Source organism: Rhinatrema bivittatum, chromosome 3 (genome assembly GCF_901001135.1).
Source record: "Rhinatrema bivittatum chromosome 3, aRhiBiv1.1, whole genome shotgun sequence".
Taxonomy (NCBI): Eukaryota; Metazoa; Chordata; class Amphibia; order Gymnophiona; family Rhinatrematidae; genus Rhinatrema; species Rhinatrema bivittatum.
This window is the reverse complement of record NC_042617.1, coordinates 296,104,847-296,127,258: the sequence shown is the minus strand read 5'-3', so window position 1 is coordinate 296,127,258 and position 22,412 is coordinate 296,104,847. Positions and strand designations below refer to the sequence as shown.

The 22,412-nt window shown below is 47.5% G+C and overlaps 1 protein-coding gene across 10 annotated transcripts in view; it reads right to left on the bottom strand.

Annotated features, from left to right (window-relative positions):
• Positions 1 to 22,412, bottom strand: part of SENP1 (SUMO specific peptidase 1) — a 458,603-nt gene that overhangs the window by 347,402 nt on the left and 88,789 nt on the right. For all 10 annotated transcript variants that reach the window (XR_003855556.1, XR_003855557.1, XR_003855558.1 and 7 more), the window contains exons 6-8: positions 4,974 to 5,145; positions 524 to 627; positions 151 to 425 (exon numbers count right to left, since the gene is read on the bottom strand). Coding sequence is in view for 7 of the 10 variants with exons in the window: in XM_029594995.1 (XP_029450855.1) it covers positions 151 to 425; positions 524 to 627; positions 4,974 to 5,145 (551 nt within the window). In the remaining 3 variants the exon portion in view is untranslated. The remainder of the gene's footprint in view (positions 1 to 150; positions 426 to 523; positions 628 to 4,973; positions 5,146 to 22,412) is intronic.

Genomic DNA, 22,412 nt, shown 5'->3' with positions numbered 1-22,412 from the left:
AAGCATCAGCTGCAACACAGACATCTTTCAAAAAGAAACCATAGGCATTTCCATCAGTTTATGGCAGAACATTTTATAAATTAAACAGCATTTTTAAAAATAACCAAATTTCCAAGGAACTTGATCACACAAAATTCAGACAAGTCTCACCTTCTGACTGTGCATGTAGTGCTGATGAATTATTTTGGAATGACTGGTGGGCAAGAGAGCCTTCTGATTCACAGGTAATATCAACATCTGTGGAGATGCTGGAAAGAGGACGTAGAACTGGTTTGATGTGATTTGATGCCCGACTATGTGCATTTAAACTATTAAATGATTGGTCTGATGGAGCATCTACATCAATACTATAACCTTCTAATAATTTCTTGTGTGTAGGTTCAGGTTGTTTTAAAGCATTATTACTGGAACTCTTGCACCTGGTCCTGTGAGGGAGAGAAAAAAAAAAAGGTTGAAATGTCCAGTCACTAAAAAGTGGGACATTTTACACTATTAACTGTGTTAATTGTATTTTGTAACTCACAGATGGGAAGGAAAAAGGGAAGGTGTTTTCGATGTCAAAAATGTTTTTCCAGTGACCATCTGGAGAAGCTGCCTGTATATCTCTTTTTCTTCCTCTCGAACAGTCTATAGAAATAAGCAAACATGTACAGTTTTGAACAGGGAAAACAATTTCATACTATGCTATGCATTTATTCTCAGTAATATACTTTAATAATCAGACTGTATTCTACTCTATACATTTCAAATTAGGAGGGTATTTTAATATTTGACATAAATAACTAAAAACGTACCAAGAATACTAAGTTGTATTTAATTTATATTTAAAAACCTGGATCCTGAGGAAAAATGACCAGATCAACAGCTTTGGCCTTTGCTTGGTGGAGAATTTTTTTTTATTATTATTTCTGCATGTCACCCTTTTCTGCTTTACTGACAGCAAACTGCAGGTCAGGCTTCTGGTGCTTCCCAGTTAAGCAACACCTTTGTAAGGCTCCCAGCCCCAGAGAGAGTTTCATAAAGCTTAGTGGATGGCTCAGTAGGAGCTTCTGTTTGAAGACGTCTCCCCCCTCTCCCCCTCCTTTCTCCCTCTGGCTTATTAAAGCTTTAAAAAAAAGAAGAAAAGGAAAAAGAAAATGGAGAAATGTGAGGAGATCAGCTGCTTCTACTGAAGCAAGCAATTGGAGGAAAGAAAGTCTCTAGTGGATTGGAGAGAGGGTTTATTTGAACTGGTATAGGAGTAGGTCCACCAGCCATCAGTCTCTTTATCTTTGGCCTGCAGTAATTTCTGGCAGCTTCTGACTGTGTTGTAATAGAACTTGGTCTGTACTGGAGTTTTTTGAGCTGGTGCTTCTGCTGCAGTGCTGGCTCCTAATGTCCTGGCTGAGTCGGTAGCAGTGATTGTTTGGAGGAGCCTATGAAGGCCCATGAATCCAACAGTACAAATTTGGCATTGCTTGCAGTCAGGCTCTTGGATCCCATATCATTGCCATATAGAGAATGTAAAAGTTAATTGGTGTTAAATTCATTTGTAAGGAAGGTAATTCCACAATTATATATATTTTTTTTACATTATAACACTAATTTACGTTTCCTCAGAGAAAAGAAATACATAGTTCTTATCAAATCCATCTATTTTAGTTTTAGATGGACAATATTATACACCAAGGATTACTAGCAGTCATCTGGTTTTTAAGCTGGCACTGCCAGAAATCAGGATTTCAGGGTAAGCTAAGAAAAATCCTTCATGTGATGTGATAGTTTAATGTGATAGACAAGTTTAAACAGTTATTCAAGTTTAAGTGCAAGTTTGTTTGTTTTTTATAATTTGCACTACTATAATTAGAAATCAATATAGGAAAATTGGTTCTTTCCTGCTAATTTTCGTTCCTGTAGTACCACGGATCAGTCCAGACTCCTGGGTTTTGCCTCCCCTCCAGCAGATGGAGACAGAGAAAGTTTTGACTGACTCTGCCCTATATCCTGAGGTGCCACCTGCAGTCCGTCAGTATTAATCTGTATCAAAGCAGAATGTCCCATAAAAATCAACTATCCAACAAAACTATCACTACTCTCCACCCGGGCCAGGAAACAACCCGCTCACCAACCCCAAGTGGAAGCAGAACCCATGATAACCTTCAAAATTTGGAAAACTGTAACCACTTATTTGCAGATTGCAATAAAAAAAAAACAGTGAACGAGCAGACTCTCAGTTATCTCTGCGCAGAAAGGGGCAGGACTCTGGACTGATACATGGTACTACAGGAACAAAAATTGGCAGGTAAGAACCAATTTTCCTTTCCCTGTACGTACCCGGATCAGTCCAGACTCCTGGGATGTACCAGAGCTCTCCTACTCGGGGTGGGACCCTGAGAGTCCCACTTGGATTACTCCTTCTCCAAAGCCAGCTGAGCCTGGGGCCTGGACATCCAACCTGTAATGCCTAGCAAATGTATGTAAAGACTTTCAAGTCTCCGCCCTACAAATCTCCTGTGGTGAAGCTTGTTGACACTTCGTCCACAATGTTGCTTGCGAACGAGTAGAATGAGCTCTCAAACTGACTGGAAGCGGCCGACCATAAAGGAGATACGCTGATCCAATAGCCTCTTTCAACCAACGAGCAATTGTGGCCCTAGCGCTTTATGCCCTCTCCTGGGACCATTCCAGAGCATGAACAGATGATCCGATATACGGAAACTGTTAGTTACCTCCAAATAGCGCAACAAAACTTGGCGTACGTCTGATTTCCTTAGCTCCCTAGAGCAGGGATCAGAACAGTCCAAATCTGGAAATGCCAGAAGCTCCGCTGACTGATTCAAATGAAAGGAGGAGACTACCTTCGGAAGAAAAGAAGGAATAGTCCTCAAAGAGTCTCCCTCCGGCGTCCCTGGATGGCTCGACGTTGCAGATCCGCCATGTTGCCTGAAGAACAAGGGCGCGAGCACACGCTCTGATTGAAGTACCAGCAAGGGCGCAAACCTCAGGGGCGTCCCTCTGAGATGACGTCATCCGCTTCCAATATTTAAAGGTCTCTATTATCGCTAACAAACTGAGTTAGCAAGGACAAGGACAAGAATACGGACTCGCTTCGGATTCGTCCAAGCTACTCTGCCTCCTCGAACTTACCAGAGGTACCCGCTCCTCGGGGGCCTCGCTCTCTTTATTTCAGATTACAGATAGGAACCGGTACTCGCTCCTTGAGGGCCCATGTTCCTGGACACTCTGAAGATTCTCTACTGCCTGGAAGCTATCGCTGCTACAAACTATTGTGAGTTACCATCGCTCTCTCAGAGCTTTCCCTGGAACCAGGTACTCGCTCGAGGGCCTAAGCCTTTCCAGCTCCTGAGCTTCCTTGAGGCCTTTTGTGAGTTTTGTCATATAGTTCTGTTCATGAACTCTACCTACTCTGCCTACTTACTTTCTACAGTTTCTCAACAGCTCAGCCTTCCTGGGACCGCTGTTCCAGTACCTGAGGGACTACAGCCCTGCCGGGCATATCAGCTCACTACTGCCACCTCTGGTGGTTTCAAAAACCTGTTTAATAAAAGAGCTAATGTGTGTCTGTCTCCATACTCAAGCCTAGCCGGTGGTCCCTCTCGGGATATCCTCCCGGGGGCGAAGTCATCTGCCACTGGCCCAGGGATCCACCCACAACTATATCAGATTCATTACAGATTGCTATTCCTTAGCAAGACGACATCTGAGACACTACAAGATTGCTGACTCCTTCTTAGGAGCCAATAATAACAGATTGCTAACTCCTCACGGAGAACTCCTAACAGATTGCTAGCTCCTCCCTCCTTCAGGAGCCTGCAACACCGATTCTAACAAGGTTGCTAACTCCCAGCTCTAACACAGAGCTTTCCTAACACACAATACCTTTGGATTTTATTTCTGCTTATCTTATTCATTTACTATTTTATTCATTTATATATTTGATGGTTTTTTTTCCCCTTAATACTTATTTTATTTTTATGTATTATTTTTATATACTGACATTCGATCTCAATTGAGATATCACACCGGTTTACATTCAGGTACTGTAGGTATTTTTCTATCCCCAGAGGGCTTACAATCTATGTTTTTGTACCTGAGGCAATGGAGGGTAAAGTGACTTGCCCAAGGTCACAAGGAGTGACAGCAGGACTGGAACCCTGGTCTCCTGGTTCATAGTCCACTGCTCTAACCACTAGGCTATTCCTCCTCCCTTGATATTATTGTAACTTTGTGAACCGTTGTGATGGTCCCCCCCGAACAATGGTATACAAAATCAATCAATCAATCAATCAATAAATAAATAAACAAACAATAAATGTCCCTATATTACAGAGCTTACAATATGATCTAGAAGTGATGTGCTAAAGGTTATATAGCAAGCAGTGGATTTAGAATTGGACTAGAGACTTCAGCTTCACTGTCCTTCTAAACTAGATCACCTTCTTTGCAGCTTTCCTTTTATTCCTACCAACAGCGATATCTGGCTACCACGCTCTGCTATTTTTTTTTTTATTTTACATTTCCTGCAGGCTTTGGATTTCTGTCATACCTGCATTAAAAATTATTTATTTTGTAGGGCTTGGAAAAGAAAGCAATCATCTGTGGAAAGGCAGGCCAAGGAGTAATTCTCTCATAGGAAGTATTCTATATTTAACACCAAACACAAAAGCTAAAGCTCAGATCTAATTTACATTAGCTAGTCAAGATCAGCTGTGCTCCCTCTTAAAGACTGCTAATGCAAAGGACTGTTTGTTCATAAGGGTCATGGCACAAAGGCATAAAAAAGTAAAAGAAAATGCAGAAAAATTATTCCTACCACTTTTTTCAATTCTACCCATTCTACCATGTATTACTGTCCTCTGGAGAAGGGCATTCTTATAACTGGGGAAAGCAAAAGTCTACTTACTGGGATAATTCTCTTATCCAACAATAGCATACCATGCAGAATACTATATTTAGATAGATTATTTTCTTACCTCTTCCACTGTACTAAGATACCGTCTTTGAGATTTTTTGGGGCTCATCAAGCTTCGACGACATGAACCACTTCTTGATGGACTTGTAACAGGTTTAATGGGAAAAGATTTTTCATATACAGACACATGTGAATGATGATTTGGCTTTCCCACAGTAGCATTCATTGCTTCACTGTGTAAAAAACAAAACAAAACAAAATAGTAGTGTCTTATTCTAATACAAGGGCTCTCAGATCTGTTCTGACAGCCCACTGGGTTTTCAGGATGTCATCAAGGAAAAGGCATGGGATACATTTGCATACAGTGGAGACAGTATATGTAAATTAGCTCACGTATATTCATTGTGTATATCCTGAAAATCTGAGGGGTTAATAGGATAGGTTTTGGAACCACAGATCTAACAAAACGAAAAACAAGTAAAATAGTATAGCAGAATTTAACCTGAAGGCTGCACTAACCAGCAACATCAATTTAGTTTTCTTTGGCTCAGAAGTTTCCTCCTGCGCCTTGGTGCTTCTAGCTTAATCAGAATTGGACTATGCTGGGCAACAGTTCCATAAGCTTTCATTCATGATTACCCAGGTTCTTCCCCATATTATCACTTTCATTTGCCCAGCCACTGAAGATGGCAGTCTTTGACAGATCATTGATTTCTCCTCAATTTGATACATATGCACCTTAATTCCAACAAAGTGTCACCACTGAACAATGGCTGGCATTCTCTTCCCTCTAGGGGCTGTGAATGCTGCCTCTGCAGCAACTCCAGCCAGCCTGGGTAATGAAAACTGGTCTTCTGCATGGCAGTGCATAGAACTGCCACTGAGTCACTGGTCAGTCCCATCAATTTGCTTTTAAAGAAGCTTAAATATAAAGAAAATATACCAAGGTTGCAGAGCAGCAGGCAACCCGGTGGTTACATTTATTTTATTTATTTATTTATTTTATTTGTGTTTTTCTATACCGGCATTCACGGAGTTCGTATCATGCCGGTTTACATAAAACAAGGGGTGAGCAATACATTATAACGTACATAACTATAACAAGAGAGTATACTTTACAATTTAAAACAAGTGCATAGAAAAATAAGTTACAATAAACAGGGATGAATCTAACTGGGAGTAGAATAAGAGGAAAGATAGAGGTTTAACAAGAAGTAGAACATTGCAGTAATTGGTAAAGTCTGGATCAGTTTAAAGGATTATGATCAGTCTTGCTGCATTTGAAGGAAGAGAATCAGTAAGGGTCCGGAAAGGCTTTCTTGAACAGCTGTGTTACATCCCTAGTACTGTCCAGCATATCAGGTTATGATTTACAAGACAGGATCCTGCCCTTAAAATTGGCTGGAGTTGAGTGCAACAAAAGTAATAATCACCTGCTGTATCTATATACAAATGCTGTTTCTGCTGATCACAATGTGTTACGATTGCCATTGCTTTTATTATATAATATCTATATTTGAATATATATCCAGACATTTACCAGCTCCTAAACAAATATTGCTATCAGTCAAATATCTACAATAAATTCAAACACTATATCCTAATGGAATTTATGAGGGATAGTCATGTTGTAGGAACAACTTGTAATTTTGTTCTCATTTCATAATCGTAACAGTATTGCTGGCAGAAAAAGATCAAATAGTCCATCCAGTATGCCCAGCAACCTTCGCATGGCAGCAACTGCCACTCCATGCAGGTTACCTCCATGCCTTATGTTAAGAATAATATACTTACAAGCAAAACTAAGCAACTGTCAAACCCATAACAATATTACTGCAACATTTTTACATGGTGAGCAGCCTTCTTGATAATTCAGACAATGCTGCTTTGATGTTCTTTGCTTTTGGACTTGGCCAAAGAAGCGTTATCCCCCAATGTCAGCATATTAGTACCTCAGAATGTAAAAGTTGGGGGTCTAATATTGGCTGTCTTCAGAATCCAATGACCTTTTTATTACCCACCCCACTGTCAAAGCGGACAGCGATGTTGCAGTTGTGTCTAACTGCCATTCTATGCAAGTTACCCCCCATGCACCCTTTTCTTCATTATCATCCTCAAGCTTTTAGGGATCTACAGTGTTTATCCCTTGCCCTTTTGAAGTAGTTTACTGTTTTCATCCTCTCCACCTCTTCCGGAAAGGCATTCCAGGCATCTACCACCCTCTCCGTGAAAAGATATTTCCTTATGTTGGTTCTGAGTCTTTCCCCCTGGAGTTTCATGAACCCTAGTTTCTACCTTTTCCTTTCCAATGAAAAAGGTTCAAAATTTGTTTGTCATTAAATCCTTTTAGGTATCTGAAGGTCTGTATCATATCCCCTTTGCACCTCCTCTCTTCTAGGGTACACATATTCAGATCCTTCATCCTTTCCTCATATGTCTTCGGATACAGACCCCAAACTATTTTGGTTGCTCTTCTTTGGACAGCTCCATCCTGTCCCTATCCTTTTTGAAATATGGGCTTCAGTACTGAACCTTTTCTTAGAAATTTGTTGAGATTTCGGAGATCCAAGATGGGGCGGAGACCTCCTGTTTCTTTGGAATGAGAAAATAGCGGGAGTATAATCCTCTGCCCTGCTGAGGAAGGGGGAAAAGGTTCCACAGCCCTGGCTCTCAGGAGGGTGGATAATTCTGTTTCTAGAAGAATGATATGATCTTTGTGTACCCATAGGGAGTTTGGTGGGGAATCTCTGGGTACCGTCAGAAAATCCAGATGGTAACCTTGTGTTACAATGGATAGTACCCATTGATCTGTGGTGATGTTTGTCCAATTGGGTAGAAAATAAGAAACCCGGCCTCCAACTGGTAATTTTTGATTTGGGTTTCTGGAAAGGCTGCTGTTCTCTGGGCATTTTTCAAAACCCAGATGCTTGGCCTGTCTGAGGGGGAGGCTGAGGTCTGGATGCTTTTGTCTGTCTGGGATGGCCTTGTTGTTCTCCCACGAGAAGCTGGTAGATAATACCTGCGTGGTCAGTAGAAAGGTTTTCTTGTATCCTTCCTGGATGGCTGTCTTGCAGAAGATGGAGTTTCTGCAGTAATTATGGATAGTTGGCGCAGAGTTTCGTTGTGATCTTTCAGCTGTCCAACAGCATCTTGCACTTTATCACCAAACAGGTTTTCACCCGTGCAAGGAAGATCAGCTAATTTTTCCTGTACCTCAGAGGCCTGAGGTCGGACGCCTTCAATCATGCCCATCTTCGGGCACTAATGCCAGTCGCTGCCATTCTGGAGGATGTCTCGAATGAGTCATAGGCCGCACGTAGCTCGTGTTTGCCAGCTTCTAGACCTTTGTGTATGATAGAATTGAAAGTGTCTTGAGGCTGTTGTGGAAGGGTTTCTGAAAATTCTTTCATTTGTTTCCATAAATTTCTTTGGTATTGTGCCATATATAATTGATATGAGGCAATCCTGGATAATAATATGGAACCTTGGAACATTTTACGTCCTAAATTGTCTAAGAGTTTTTGTTCTTTTCTAGGGGGTGTGGAAGAGTGTGGCTGAATCCTTTTTGACCTTTTTTGCGCAGACTCTACCACAACAGATTGATGTGGGAGCCTAGAAACCCAGGAATGTGCTGTACCAAATATGTGGCATCTGTCCTCCTATTTACCAGTGGCACAGTGCAGGGATGCTCCCGAAGGCGATGTTGGAGGACAACCAGAACTTCATGTATTGGTTTGGCGACAATCTCTTTAGGAGCAACAACAAATTGTAGGACCTCCAAAGTCTTGTGTCTTGTATCCTCCTCTGTTAGCAACTGAAAGAGGATCGTCTCAGACATTTCCCTTACAAAGTTAGAGAAGGAGAGGTCTTCAGGAGGTGACTTTCTTCTTTCCTCTGGTGGTGAGGGTTCTGACAAGATGTCCTCAGTAGAGGAATCGGTGTCCACATCCTCCCAGGTGTCTGATAAGGTGTGTGGACGTGGACTGGAAGGAGGAAGGGAGAATGGCATCAATGGCTGCATGGTTTTCGATGGATCCATCAATGATTTATGTTTTTGCCTCGGTGACATCGATGGCAATGGATGCAGCATCGATGGTGGAATCGGACGTCTCAATCCCGAGAGTCCCAATGGTCCTGGCATTGGCTGAGGCGTCAATAGCTGATGGTCGAAGTCGGTGCTTTCATCATCTGAAGAGCCCGGAATTGTTATCGGGTCTTTTGGATGCTTGATCAGTGTCTTCGGCATCGATAGCGCAGGTTGCATCGGCAGGGCACCGATTAATGTATCGAGCCTAGACAGTAGTGGTTGAAGAAACGATGGCTCCGGAATCGGTGGAGGTATGGTAACCGGCACCAGTGGATGGAGTTCTCAAGAGGGCATCGATGACTGCTTGGCGGATAAATCCGTCCAGTTCCTCCCGTATAGCTGGTGAGGACAGAGCAGCTCTAGGGGGTGGCAGATAAGGCAAAACTGGCTCCTTCAGTATCCAAGCACTGATATCGGTGGGGATTGCCTTGGCGACTGTGGTGTCGAGGGCATAGAGGAAAAATTATGTGAGAAATCACACAGGGCTTCTAACTGCGAGGCAAACTGCAGTGCACAAAAAAAAGAGACTGAAGGGAGACCCCTGTGGTTCGAGGGATAATGGCATGCTGGGCATGCTCAGTGTGCCAGTCAAACGTTTCTAGAAACTTTGACAGAAAGTTTTCCATGATAGGGCTCCATCCAGTGATGTCACCCATATGTGAGGACTATCATCCTGCTTGTCCTGGAATAAAACCTGTTACAGGTAAGCAACTCTGCTTTTTCCGAGGACAAGCAGGATGGTAGTCCTCATAGATGGGTGAATAGCAAGCTACAGGCTGACTCAGAACAAAGTAGGCCAACCAGCACACAACATGTGCAACAGGCACAACAACTGGGGTGCTGTTGGCAATGATGAGGCAGCCTGAAATTCATAATGGATCGAGGTAGGGCGAGTTGGGTTTTTACACTGGAAATAAGTTCCATAGGACAGACTGGCCAAAGACAGAGTCCTGTAGTCCAGCCTTGTCGAGACAGTAATGGGCTACGAAGGTATGGAGAGAACTCCACGTCGCGGCCCTGCAGATGTCGACAATCGGTACTAAACGGCAGTGTGCTACTGACGTTGCCATGGCCCTGACTGAGTGCACCTTCACTCGTCCCTCAAGTGGAAGGCCTGCTTGCTGGTAGCAGAATGCAATGCAGTTGGAGAGAGTCTGCTTGCCCACCGCAACTCCAAGCTTGTTTTTGTCAAAAGAAACAAAGAGTTGGGTAGACTTTCTATGGACTACAGTGCAGTCTAAATAAAATGCAAGCACACGTTTACAGTCCAAGGTGTGCAGAGCTCGCTCACCCAGGTGAGTGTGAGGCCTTGGAAAGAAAGTGGGCAAGACAATAGATTGGTTTAAGTGAAAATCAGTTACTACCTTAGGAATGAATTTAGGGTGAGTGCGGAGAACCACCCAGTCATGGAGGAATCTTGTATAGGGCGAGTAGGTTACAAGGGCCTGCAACTCACTGACCTTGCGAGCAGATGTGATAGCTACCAAGAAAATTACTTTCCATGTAAGATATCTGAGTTCGCAGGAGTGCAGGGACTCAAAAGGAGGACACATGAGCCATGCAAGTACCACGTTGAGGTCCCATGCCATGACCGATGGTCATAGGGGAGGCTTAAGCTGCAGTAAGTCTCTCATGAAGCAACCCACAAGGGGTTGAATCATTATTGGGGAATCCCCTACTCCTTGATGGTAAGCAAAGATGGTACTGAGGTGTACTCGTGACCAGATTCCGAGAGGTGCCAGAAATAGTCTAAGAATTTCAGTGTGGGGCAAGAAAAGGAATCAAAGCCTTTCTGTGTGCACCACAAGGCAAGTCTTCCGCGTGGAAGGCAAGTCTTCCGCGTGGAAGGCTTTCATGAAGCTACGAGGACTTGAGAGACGCTACTAGAAAGATTGAGGGGCTGTAGTATCAACTTTTCAACATCCAGGCCATCAGGGACAGGGTCTGGAGGTTCGGGTGGCACAACTTGCCGTGATTGTGTTATGAGGTTGGGCGCCATGCCCAGGCGAATGGGTTCCTGGACAGAGAGGTCGAGAAGTATGGGAAACCAGACTTGGTGTGGCCAGTAAGGAGCTATGAGTATCACTGAGTCTAGGTCCTGCTGTAGTTTCACGAGAGTCTTGCTTATTAGCGGAATCAGAGGGTATGCGTATAGGAGGGCCTGTGGTCCAGGTGTGAGCAAAGGCGTCCACGGCTGGAGCTGTCTGGTCCTTGTGTAGTAAGCAGAACCGGTCTACCAGCTGTGCTTCGAAGCAAAGAGGTCGATGTCCGGCTGACCCCACCAGCGGAAGATTCTGCTCGTTACAAAGGGATCCAGCGACTACTTGTGGGGCTGGAAAGTCTGGCTGAGGTGGTCTGCAATTGCATTCTGTGTGCCTGCCAGATAAGTGGCTTGCAGTAGTATGGAATGTGACAGGGCCCAGGCCCAAATATGTGCCGCTTCTTGGCAGAGCAGATAAGAGCCCGTGTCCTCCTGTTTGTTCAGGTACCACATTGCTACTTGGTTGTCTGTTTGAATCAAGATGACCCTGTTGGATAGGCAGTCCCTCAATGCATAAAGGGCGTACCGCATTGCTCGAAGCTCTAGAAAGTTGATCTGATAGGTTGCTTCGGCTTTTGGACAAGTCCCTTGAGTTGAAGGCTGTCGACATGGGCTCCCCAACCCAGGTTGGAGGCGTCCGTGGTTAAGGTCAACTGAGGAGCTGATTGCTGGAAGGGAAGACCTGTTACAAGCCGTATGGTGAAACTCAGGGAGTCTAGGGCTCCTTGCCTGGACTTTTATGAGCCAATCGTCTAGATACGGAAAGACATGGACGCCCTTGCAGCGTAACTGCACAGCCACTATGACTGCCAGGTATTTCGTGAACACTCAGGGTGCCAAGGCCAGGCCGAATGTCAGTACCTTGTATTGATAATGCCAGTGCCCCACAACAAATCGCAGGTATTTGCGATGAGGAGGGAAGATTGCAATATGGGTGCAAACGTCTTGAAGGTCCAGGGAGCAGAGCCAGTCCCCCTGTTGTAGGAGAGGGAGCATGGTGCCTAGGGACGCCATTCTGAACCATTCTTTGTGAAGAAATCTGTTTAAGGTACGAAGATCTAGAATAGGTCAGAGGCTGTCAGTGGGAAGCCCAGTGGGAGAAGGAGTTTCTCCTTCTCCCACTGGGCTTCCTGAGGGAGGAAGGATGCCAAAGCCAAGAGGGCGGGAAGGCATCGATGGAGGCGGTGCTGGCATCAAGGGCGTAGAACCTTCTTCTCTGCTGAGTCAAGGGAACAGGTTCTATGGCCCTGGCATACGGAAGGGTCGAGAGTTCTGACTTGAGAAGTACTGTGTGATCGTCCCGGCTCCATGCTGGAATGGGTGGGGAGTCTGGGGATACAGCTGAAAAATTTAGACGATAACCGTGAGTTATGATGGACAGTACCCATTGGTCTGTGGTAACTGGGCACCAATTGGTTGCAAAATGGCAGATGCGGCCTCTCACTGGTGAATCGGGTTGTGGGATCAGGGGGGAGAGGCTACTGCTCTATGGAAAGGAATCAAAATCCAGTTGCAGGACCAGCTTGTGGAGCTGGCTGCGCTCTAGGAGTTCTTGATTGGCGTGCGTGTCCTCTCTGAGGGGCCAGAGCTGTTCGAGCACGGGACGCAGGAGGATAATACCTGCGTGGTCTGTAGAATTGCTTCCTGGTGTCCCTACGGGCTACGGAGGGGGTATCTGAGGTGACAGCTGACGCAGGGTCTCATGTTGGTCTTTTAACTGGGCCACTGCGCCCTGAATCTTGTCCCGAACAGGTTTTCTCCTGTACTGGGGAGATCTGCTAGTTTGTCCTGCACCTCCGGGTGTAGGTCTGCGGTCTTGAGCCAGGTCCAGCGTCTAGTACTGATGCCACTGCCAAGACTCTGGATGCTGTCTCAAAAGAGTCGTAAGCAGCTCTGACCTCGTGTTTACCTGCTTCCAATCCTTTTTGCAGGATGGAAGACAAGGTCTCTTGATGTTGCTGTGGTAGGGTCTCTGCAAATTCCTGGACTTGTTTCCAGAGATTCCTATTATATTGGGTCATGTATAATATGTATGCTGCAATTCGTGCTATTAACATGGACCCTTGAAAGACTCTGTGCCCCAATGCATGCAACGCATTCTGTTCCCTTCCAGGAGGAGCAGAGGAGTGTGGATGGGATCTTTTAGCCTTCTTTTGGGCTGATTCCACCACTACTAAATGGTGGGGCAATTGGCTTTTCTGAAATCCTGGGGTTTGTTGGACCAGGTACTTAGCATGTCTTTCTGTTGACTGTACCCAGATGGTCCCACAGGCGGTGCAAGAAGTCAAGAAGAACTTCATGCACTGGTATCGCCATTACCTCTTTTGGAGCATCTACAAATTTTAAGACCTCCAACATTTTGTGGCAAGCATCTTCCTCCATTATCAGTGGAAATGGGATAGTTTCAGACATCTCCTTGACAAAGCTGGCAAAGGAGAGGTCTTCTGGAGGAGAACGACACCTTTGTTCCAGGGGTGAAGGCTCTGAGAGCAATTCATCGGAAGCTTGTAAGGAATAGTCCGAGGATGCATCCTCCCATGGATCATAGGGAGTTTCTCCTTCTCCCACTGGGCTTCCTGAGGGAGGAAGGATGCCAAAGCCAAGAGGGCGGGAAGGCATCGATGGAGGCGGTGCTGGCATCAAGGGCACCGAAGTAGATGAGGTGTGCTTAAGCACTGATAGACCCGATGGCCCTGGAATGGGTTCTGGCATCGGTGAGTCCCATGCACGGATCGGTCCGGAAGTCGCTTCTTCCTCCTCAGATGAGCCCGAAATGGGAATCGGGATCTGTGGAGGCCTTGATGGTCAAACTCCGTGCCAGCGTGTCCGATGGCATGGGTTGAGTTGGCAGAGCACCAATAAGGGTGTCCAAGCACTCGAGGAGCGGTGCGAACATCAAGGGCACCAGTTCCAGTGTCAGTATGGGGGCTGGCACCAGTAGCGACTGGAAGCTCCGAAGGGCATTCAGCACTGCCTGTTGGACCAGTCTGTCCAACTACTCCCTGAAGGCTGGTGTGGACAACACTGCGTCTGGGGTAGGAGGCAGGCTAGGCATTACTGGAGCCTCCACAGGAGTCTGTGGAGGCTCAGTACCCGGCACAGATATCGGTGGGGAACGCCTTGGGGTCCTGGGTCCAGAGGAGGATGGGGGCTCTTTTCCCCAGGCCCTCTTCGCAGATGGCTTGATGGAAGTCGATGCCACTGCGGTGTCGGTGCCAGCACAGGGTGGGGATGCACGTCGGTGCCGGTGGCTCAGTCCGGTCTTTCTCCGGCACCAAGGATGACGCAGACGTCTTTGAAGGGGTCGGTGATGGATGGTCACCGGCTCCACGATCTTCCTAGCATGGCATCTCAGAGGTCGATGGACCTCCTCAGGTCGGTATACTCTGTACCGGAGTCAATGGTGCAGAATGTTTTGAAGCAAACAAATGCTCCATCTTTTCCAATTGAGCATGCCGGCCTTTGGGGATCATTTGTGCGCAACTGGGGCAGCGACGGACATCGTATGAAGGCCCTAGGCACAAAACACAGACATTGGGCGGGTCCATAATGGACATAATCCTTGGAAACTCGTGGCACTTTCTAAACCCGATCGCCATGCCGAAAAAAGAGGCGCACGATCGGTGGCCGGACACAGAGGGGTATGCGCTGGGAACAGACCACGAATCGTGGGAAATACACTTACCGAGCGTCGGAGGGAACGGAGCATGATGGGGGGACTCCAGTGAAGGTGAAATAGCAAAGATGAACTTCAAATTTTTCCATGAGGAAAATTCTCACAGAGCTCCTAAACCGCGAGGCAACTGCTGCGCGGAAAAAAAAAGAGTCTGAAGGGGGACCCCGTGTGGCCACAGGGTTGGTGGCATGCTCAGTGTGCCAGTCAAAGTTCTAGAAACTTTGATAAATTGTTCTGTGACAGGACTCCATCTGATGTCACCCATCTGTGAGAACTACCATCCCTGCTTGTTCAGGGAGAATATAAAAAATCTAAATAAATAATCAATAAGGATTAGTATCTTGAGATCTGTTCATTTAATGTTTGGGTATTTTCAGGTACTTGTGACTTGGTTGGCCACTGCTGGACACAGGATACTGGATTTGATGGACCTTTGGTGTGACCTAGTATGGCATATCTTATGTTCTTATGACACGAATGAGGAGCATCACTTCCTCTGGGGACCAAACTCTGCCGACTGAGAAAATCCACCTGAATGTTGTCTGCTCCAGCGATAAGAGATGCCACCAGAGCTGTGAAGTGCTGCTCTGCCCACTGCCATTGCATTGTCCAAAAGGATTCTCACTGCCCACTCATGTAATAGAGGAAGCAAACACCCTAAAGTCTCGCGAACTGCTTGAGTCTCCCAACGAATGAGAGACCCTCATTTTCTCCGCTGATCATTGGCCTTGCGTTGTCTGCCCCTGGCAGAGGTCTTCTCATCCTGTCAGACTGGCATTGGTGGTCACTACCACCTAACTCGGAATCTTTAACTCCTTGCCCAGCTCCAAATGGGCTCAAGAAAGCCACCGGGAGAGATGGGACTGGGACTTCCGCTGCAGGGGCAGCTGAAGTGAAAAAAATCCTCTGAAGGGTTTGCCAATACCTAAATAATCATCTCAGACTTTGGGTACGGGCAGCCATAACAATCTCCGGATTTGCATCCGCAATTTCAACATTCTCTCCTCCATGAGAAATTCCTTGCCTCGAGCAATATCAAAGCACATTCCTAGGTATTTCTGTGACTGGGTGGGACCAAATTGCCCTTTAACAGATTCACCACCCAGCCCAGAGACCTAAGCCTCTGCATGACCTGTTGAACCAAGCTCCAACACAGTTCCTTCAACTTCACTCGAAGGAGCCAGTTGTCCAAATATGGACGCACCCATATGTCTTCTCTCTGAAGAGCAATGGCCAACATTACCATCACCTTGGTGAATGTATGTGAGGTTGTCTCCCTAGGCCAAACGGAAGCTCATGGAACTGAAACTGTTCTCCCAACACCGTGAAGCTCAGAAACTTTAGATGTTCTGCCCAGAAGGGTATATGAACATAAGCATCTGCAGTATGAGAGACGAAAGGAATTCCCCTGTGTGGACTGCCACCCTAAGTGTAGAACCTCCATCTGAATTTATGAGGCATCTACATGGTCACATTCACCGTCTTTATGTCTAGAATGGAATGATAGGTTCTCTCCTTCTTTGGAACCACAAAATGGATTGAGTATCACCAGTGGCCCTGCTCTCCTCAGGGATCTAGGCCTATTGCTTACAGTTTTCCAAACCAATCCACCACAGACCGTACTGCTTCTCACTTGGCGCTGAAGGTGCAAGAGAAAACCGTGCAGGCTTCGCATATTGGATGAGCCTTTCTAAGGCGCAGCCCTTTCTTATGACTGTTAGGATCCATTGGTCTGCTATAATGTTGATCCACTACCCACCTCTTACTTCTGGAGAGGAATGAATCAGCTGAATCTTATTGTGTGCTTTTACCTCCTCTGGCCCCTTGGCCAGTGCTCTCCTGGGAGAGCATATGTGATGTCTAAAAGGACTGTGATCTGTCCACCTCCTGGCTCTGAGATGAGGCCTTCTAGTGCAGCGGTATCGCCTCACATTTCTGACCTCTGCCTGCTTGGAAATTTCTTTCGCTTTGGGCATACCCTCAGGCAACCTATGCCCCCGGGCCTTGCCCAAGTGCTTTACCAACAGTTCCAGGTCCTTGCTAAGCAAGAGTTCACCTTTAAAGGGAAGATTTTCCAACTGCAAAATCCCAGAAGCTGCCTATCGACCCCACCAACCTCACATTCTGGGTAAACTTGTGCAGCAAGTCACCAAAAGATTCCGCAACAGAGGCTACCCAGCCTCCAGTCACTCCGCCTGCTTGGCTGGAAGAAAGGTCCCTGACCCTTCACCTGTATCTGTTGAACGTAGTGCAAGCAAGCCTGTGCCATGAAGCCACTGCACTCTGCCGAATGTATGCCCAGCACAGAGACCTTTAACATCTTTGTAAAATGTATTTTCATCTTCTGGTCTTGGTGTCCTTCAACACTGTTGAACCCACCACCAGAATGATCCCATAGCTCTACCAAAGTTCAGCCTGACTTCCAAAGTATACCACTAGCTTCTCAATGGTGTAATGGGAAAAAAAAAGGCCTTTGCCGGGCCCCAGAACCTATCCAGAATAGTATCAACTCCCACATGCCCTGACTCCTCCAGGACTTTGGTCAACATCTGGTGAATTGGTGGGCCTATCACCTCTTTCCAGAAAGCCAAACCACATCTGCGGAGGCTCCTGCAAGTGATCTCCCTCAGCCCCCAAGCCCACTGAATCCTCTGATCCTCAGTCCTGGTAATATGGCTGGGGGATTGCAGGAATCCTTTGGCTTGCCCCCTTCCCCCCAAGATATACCCTGTAAGTAAGCTATGCAAACTCCGGGGGGGGGGGATCCCTTTGAGGGTAGTGCATAGGCTGGGGTGCATCCGTTTTGGGGGCATAGGCTGGATCCAGCATTTACCTCCGCCGGGCTGAATCCCTCTAAGACGGAGTAGCACGTCCATCTTAGGTGCACATGTCGGTGACCAAAGTTGACTGGGATGGCGGATGTGGGCAGGAAATCCATCCATTTGGCAGCCTCTGCAAATATTGTTCTGCCTGGCAGTGCAGGAATGACAGTAATTTTAGTGCAGTCTCCTGCAGTGCGAGAAAGGATGGGGGAAGGGGGCTTTTGTTTCCGCTGCCATTATGCCCTGCTATGAAGGTCCTCGATAGTACTCCAGAGGGTTCGTAGAAAGTTGTGGGGACTCTTCTCTGATTCAGGGAAGGCTTTTTTGGTGAATGTTTGCTAGTACAGCACACAGCCTAATTGTCACACCCACTCTTGCAGCCTTTTGTGTCTAAGCCAGTGCGGTTGTGCATTCCTACAAGCAGATGGAGTCAGAGAACAAAAACTTTGGGCACTGCTACATAACAAGAGTGCCACCTGCAGTTCCTCAGTATTGACCTGTATCCAAGCCTAAACAACCAAACTTTACTTAAAAGGCGAAGGGGGTTGGAATCCAAAAACTTAACCGCCAACCCCTTGCCCGAACAGACAAAAAAAAAACCCAAAAAACCACTAGACCACCTCAGAACTTGTCCCTTCCGGAGCATTTGCAAAAAGTCCAAATTGTTTCTTCAGGAAATATCACCTCTCGAAGTAGTCTTTCAGAATCTGAAAAGGGGGACGGGTTTCTGGACTGATCTGTGGTATTACAGGAATGAAAATTAGCAGGTAAGAACCAATTTTCCTTTCCTGAACATACCCAGATCAGTCCAGACCAGTGGGATGTATCCAAGCTACTCTACACTGGGCAGGAACCTGAAAGACCCGCTCACAGTACACCCTCCCCAAAGGACGATTCATCTTGCGCCCTCACATCCAAGCGATAATGGTTGGTGAAAGTGTGCAGGGAGGACCAAACCGCCAATCTGCAGATCTCCTGAGGTAATAGAAGCTGACACTCAGCCCAGGAATGAGCTCACAGACCCATGGGCATCTGACGCCCGCAGGCAACATAAGCCACAGCGATAGCCTCCTTTATCCAGTGCAAAATCATCACCTTCGAAGCCTAATCACCCATCTTAGGACCCCCAAACAAGACAGATGGTCCGAACGCCGGAAGTCATTAGTAACCTCCAAATAGCACAAAAGAACGAGACACACATCCAAAAGATGAAGTTCTCTCTCCTGAGGAGAATCCCTGGACTAGTTCGGAAATCCTGGCAGATCCACCGCCTGATTGTCATGAAAAGCAGAGACCACCTTGTGCACGAAGGAAGGAACAGAGCACAGCAAAACTATCATCGTAAATCCTAAGAAAGGGATCTCGACACGACAAAGCCTATAACTCTGAAATGCATCGAGCAGAACAAATGGCTACGAGGAAAACAGTCTTCAAGGTCAAATCCTTAATGGGAGCCCTCCGTAAAGGCTCAAAGGGGGCTCTGCAAAACATCAGAAGCACCAGGTTTAAACTCTGGTAAAGACGTAACGGGCGTACAGGAGGATGTAAATGCTTTACTCCTTTGAAGAAACGCGAAATGTCTGGATGCACTGTCAGCGACAGACCGTGAACTCTGCCCCTTAAGGCACCTAAGGCAGCCACCTGAACCCTAAGAGAGTTAAAAGCTAAACCTTTGGTCAACCCCTGTTGCAGGAAGTCCAATACCTGGGCAATCTCCGTTGACAAAGGAATCAAGGAGCGCTGGCAGCACCATGCCTCAAATAACTTTCAGACCCTAACACAGGCCATAGAAGTAGAAGGTCAACGTGCTTGAAGAAGCGTGGAAATGACCTGCTCAGAATATCCCCTCAATCGCAATTGCCGCCTCTCAAAAGCCAGGCCACGAGAGAGAAGTGATCCTCCCAATCCAAAAATATGGGCCCCTGACAGAGTAGATGCGGAAGATGCGCCAGCTGTAGAGGACCTTCCAAGGTTAATCGCACCATGTCCGCAAACCACGGGCGACGCGGCTACTCCGGAGCCACCAACACTACACTGCCTGGATGCCGCTCTATGCATTGTAGAAGCTGACCGATGAGAGGCCAGGGAGGAAAGGCATAGAGAAGAATGCCCGTGGGTCACGGACATACTAGAGCGTTCAGTCCTACTGAGCCTATTTCTCAACGACAGCTGAAGAAGCGCTCAGTCTTCGCATTGGCTCGAGTTGCCATCAGATCCAACTGAGGCATGCCCCACCTGGTGCAAATGAGGTTCCATGCTTCGGGAGCTAACTCTCACTCTCCCAGATCGAGGTGTTGTCTGTACATTTTCCACGCCCGCAACATGAGACGCGGTGATTCCTTTGAGATGGCGCTCTGCCCAAGCGAACAACAGCCTCACCTCCAATGCCACAACAAGACTCCTTGTCCCGCCTTGCCGGTTGATATAAGCTACCGTCGTCGCGTTGTCTGAGAACACTCGAACCGTTGTGTCCTTGACCAGAGGAAGAAATGCTCGGAGGGCCAGCCGGATAGCCCTCGTCTCGAGGCAGTCGACGGACCAGGATTTCTCTGTTGGAGACCAAAGCCCTTGGGCGGATTTGTTGAGGCAGACTGTACCCCATCAGGATAGACTGGTATCCGTGGAGATAACCACCCAATTCGGAGGTCTAAGTCCATTCCCTTTTCCAGGCTGCTGCGTGAAAGCCACTATGATAGACTGACTCTGGACTCTGTTCCAACACCGGACTCCACCGCGATAACAGCACATGCTGTAACAGACACAAATGAGCGAATGCCCACGGGACCAAATCCAAGGTGGAGGCTATGGATCCCAGAACCTGTAAGTGATGCCAAACCGTTGGATTCTTCCTCTGAAGCAGGGCTTGGACCTGATCCTGCAACTTTGTTATACGGTCCCCTGCCAGAGAAACTTTGCCTCGGAAAGTATCGAAGAGCGCTCCCAAGTAGACCAACGACTGCATGGGCTCCAAATGACTTTTCTGGACATTTATGACCCAGCCAAGCGACTGCAAGGTGAGCATCACCCTCTGAACCGATCTTACGCAGTCCTCCTGAGACTTCGTTCAGATTAGCCAGTCATCGAGATACGGGTGAACAAGGACTCCATCCTTGTGCAGGAACACCGCCACGACCACCATGACCTTGGTGAAAGTTTGTGGAGCCGTCACCAGGCCGAAAGGAAGAGCTTGAAACTGGAAATGTTGGCCCATCACCTTGACGCGGAGGAACCGCTGGTGAGCCCGGCAAATCGGGATGTGGAGATACGCCTCGGTGAGGTCTAACAATGTAAGAAACTCTCCTCTGCGTACCGCAGCCACCACAGTTCTCAACGTCTCCATGTGAAAACAGGGAACTCGCAAACACCTATTCACCTTCTGCAGATCCAGAATGGGACGAAAGTTGCCCTCTTTCTTGGGAACCACAAAGTAGACCAAATACTGTCCCTTGCCCAGTTCCGCCAGACGAACTGGAACAATGGCATGGAGATCGAGCAGCCATTGGAGAGTCCCCTGTACTGCCTCGCGCTTAACCCGCGAAGCGACGCAAGACTCCATAAAGGCCTCCCGCACACCAGGTGCGAAAACTCAAGAGCGTAACCGTCCCGGACCACTTCCAAGACCCATCGGTCCAAAGTAATCTTTTCCCACTCCGCGTAGAAGCTCGACAATCTGCCTCCGACAGCTTCTATGACGGAATGGATGTCCCTGGCTTCACTGGGTAGGTTTTCAACGACCAGCACCCTGGCCCATGGACTCTCTGCCTGGGCACCGTCCTCCTTGAAAGGACTGCTGACGTCCCGAGCCCGGCCTGGACCCTGAAGGAGCTGAAGACCTACCAGGGTGAAATCTGCGAGAATCCCGAAAACGAGCCCGCGGGGGAAAAACCTTCCCCAAAGGTTTCCTATCCTCTGGCAATCGGTTGCCCTTGGACTCCCCCAAAAATTTCACCAACTGGTCAAGATCCTCCCAGAAGAGAAGCTTGCCCTTAAAGGGGAGGTTACAAAGTTGAGACTTGGAAGATAAATCTGCTGACCAATTACGCAACCAGAGTAGTCTACGAGTCGTAACCGCAGACACCATACAATGCGCCGAGGTTCTAATCAAGTCATACAACGCGTCCGCGACATAGGCAACTCCTGCCTCCAAACGCGTGGCTTGCAAGGGCCCCCCGCCGTTGGGACAGGGGGTTGCGGCCACTCCTGAACTCAGCAAAGACAGGTTCTCTGCATGAGGCTGGCGCAAATCGCCGCCCTGAGACTCAGCGCTGAGACCTCGAAGACTCGCTTCAGATGAATCTCCAGTTCACGGTCCTGAATGTCCTTCAGCGCAGTGGCCCCGGCCACAGGAATGGTGGTCTTCTTAGTCACAGCAGACACTGCTGCATCCATCTTCGTTATCTTTAGAAGATTCAAAACATCCTGCGATAGCGGATAAAGTTTTGCCATGGCTTTTCCCACTTTTAAACCCGCATCCGGCGAGTCCCACTCCCGGCTCACTAGCTTGCAGACCTTCTTAGGTAAAGGGAAGGAGGTCGGACCCCGAATCCCATCCAAGACCGGGTTGACACCTTCGCTGTCCGATTCCTCCTGTGAAACTTTGATCCTTAGGATCTCCAAGATCTGGGGAATGAGAGGTCGAAGCTCCTCTCGCTTAAACATACTACACTGGGATCATTGCCTTCAGAGGGTGGGAGGTCATCTTGGTCCGGGTCATCCTGTATCACATCACCCATATCCTGGGTGAGTCCCGGATCCTGATCCGGCCCAGGGTCTGAGGGATCCCCGAGTGGGGCCGGCAACCTATTCACACCCTTGGTGAGCCCCTGCAGGGTGATGGTGGTCCGGGGACCCCGTGGGTATCCGCTTTGGTGGAG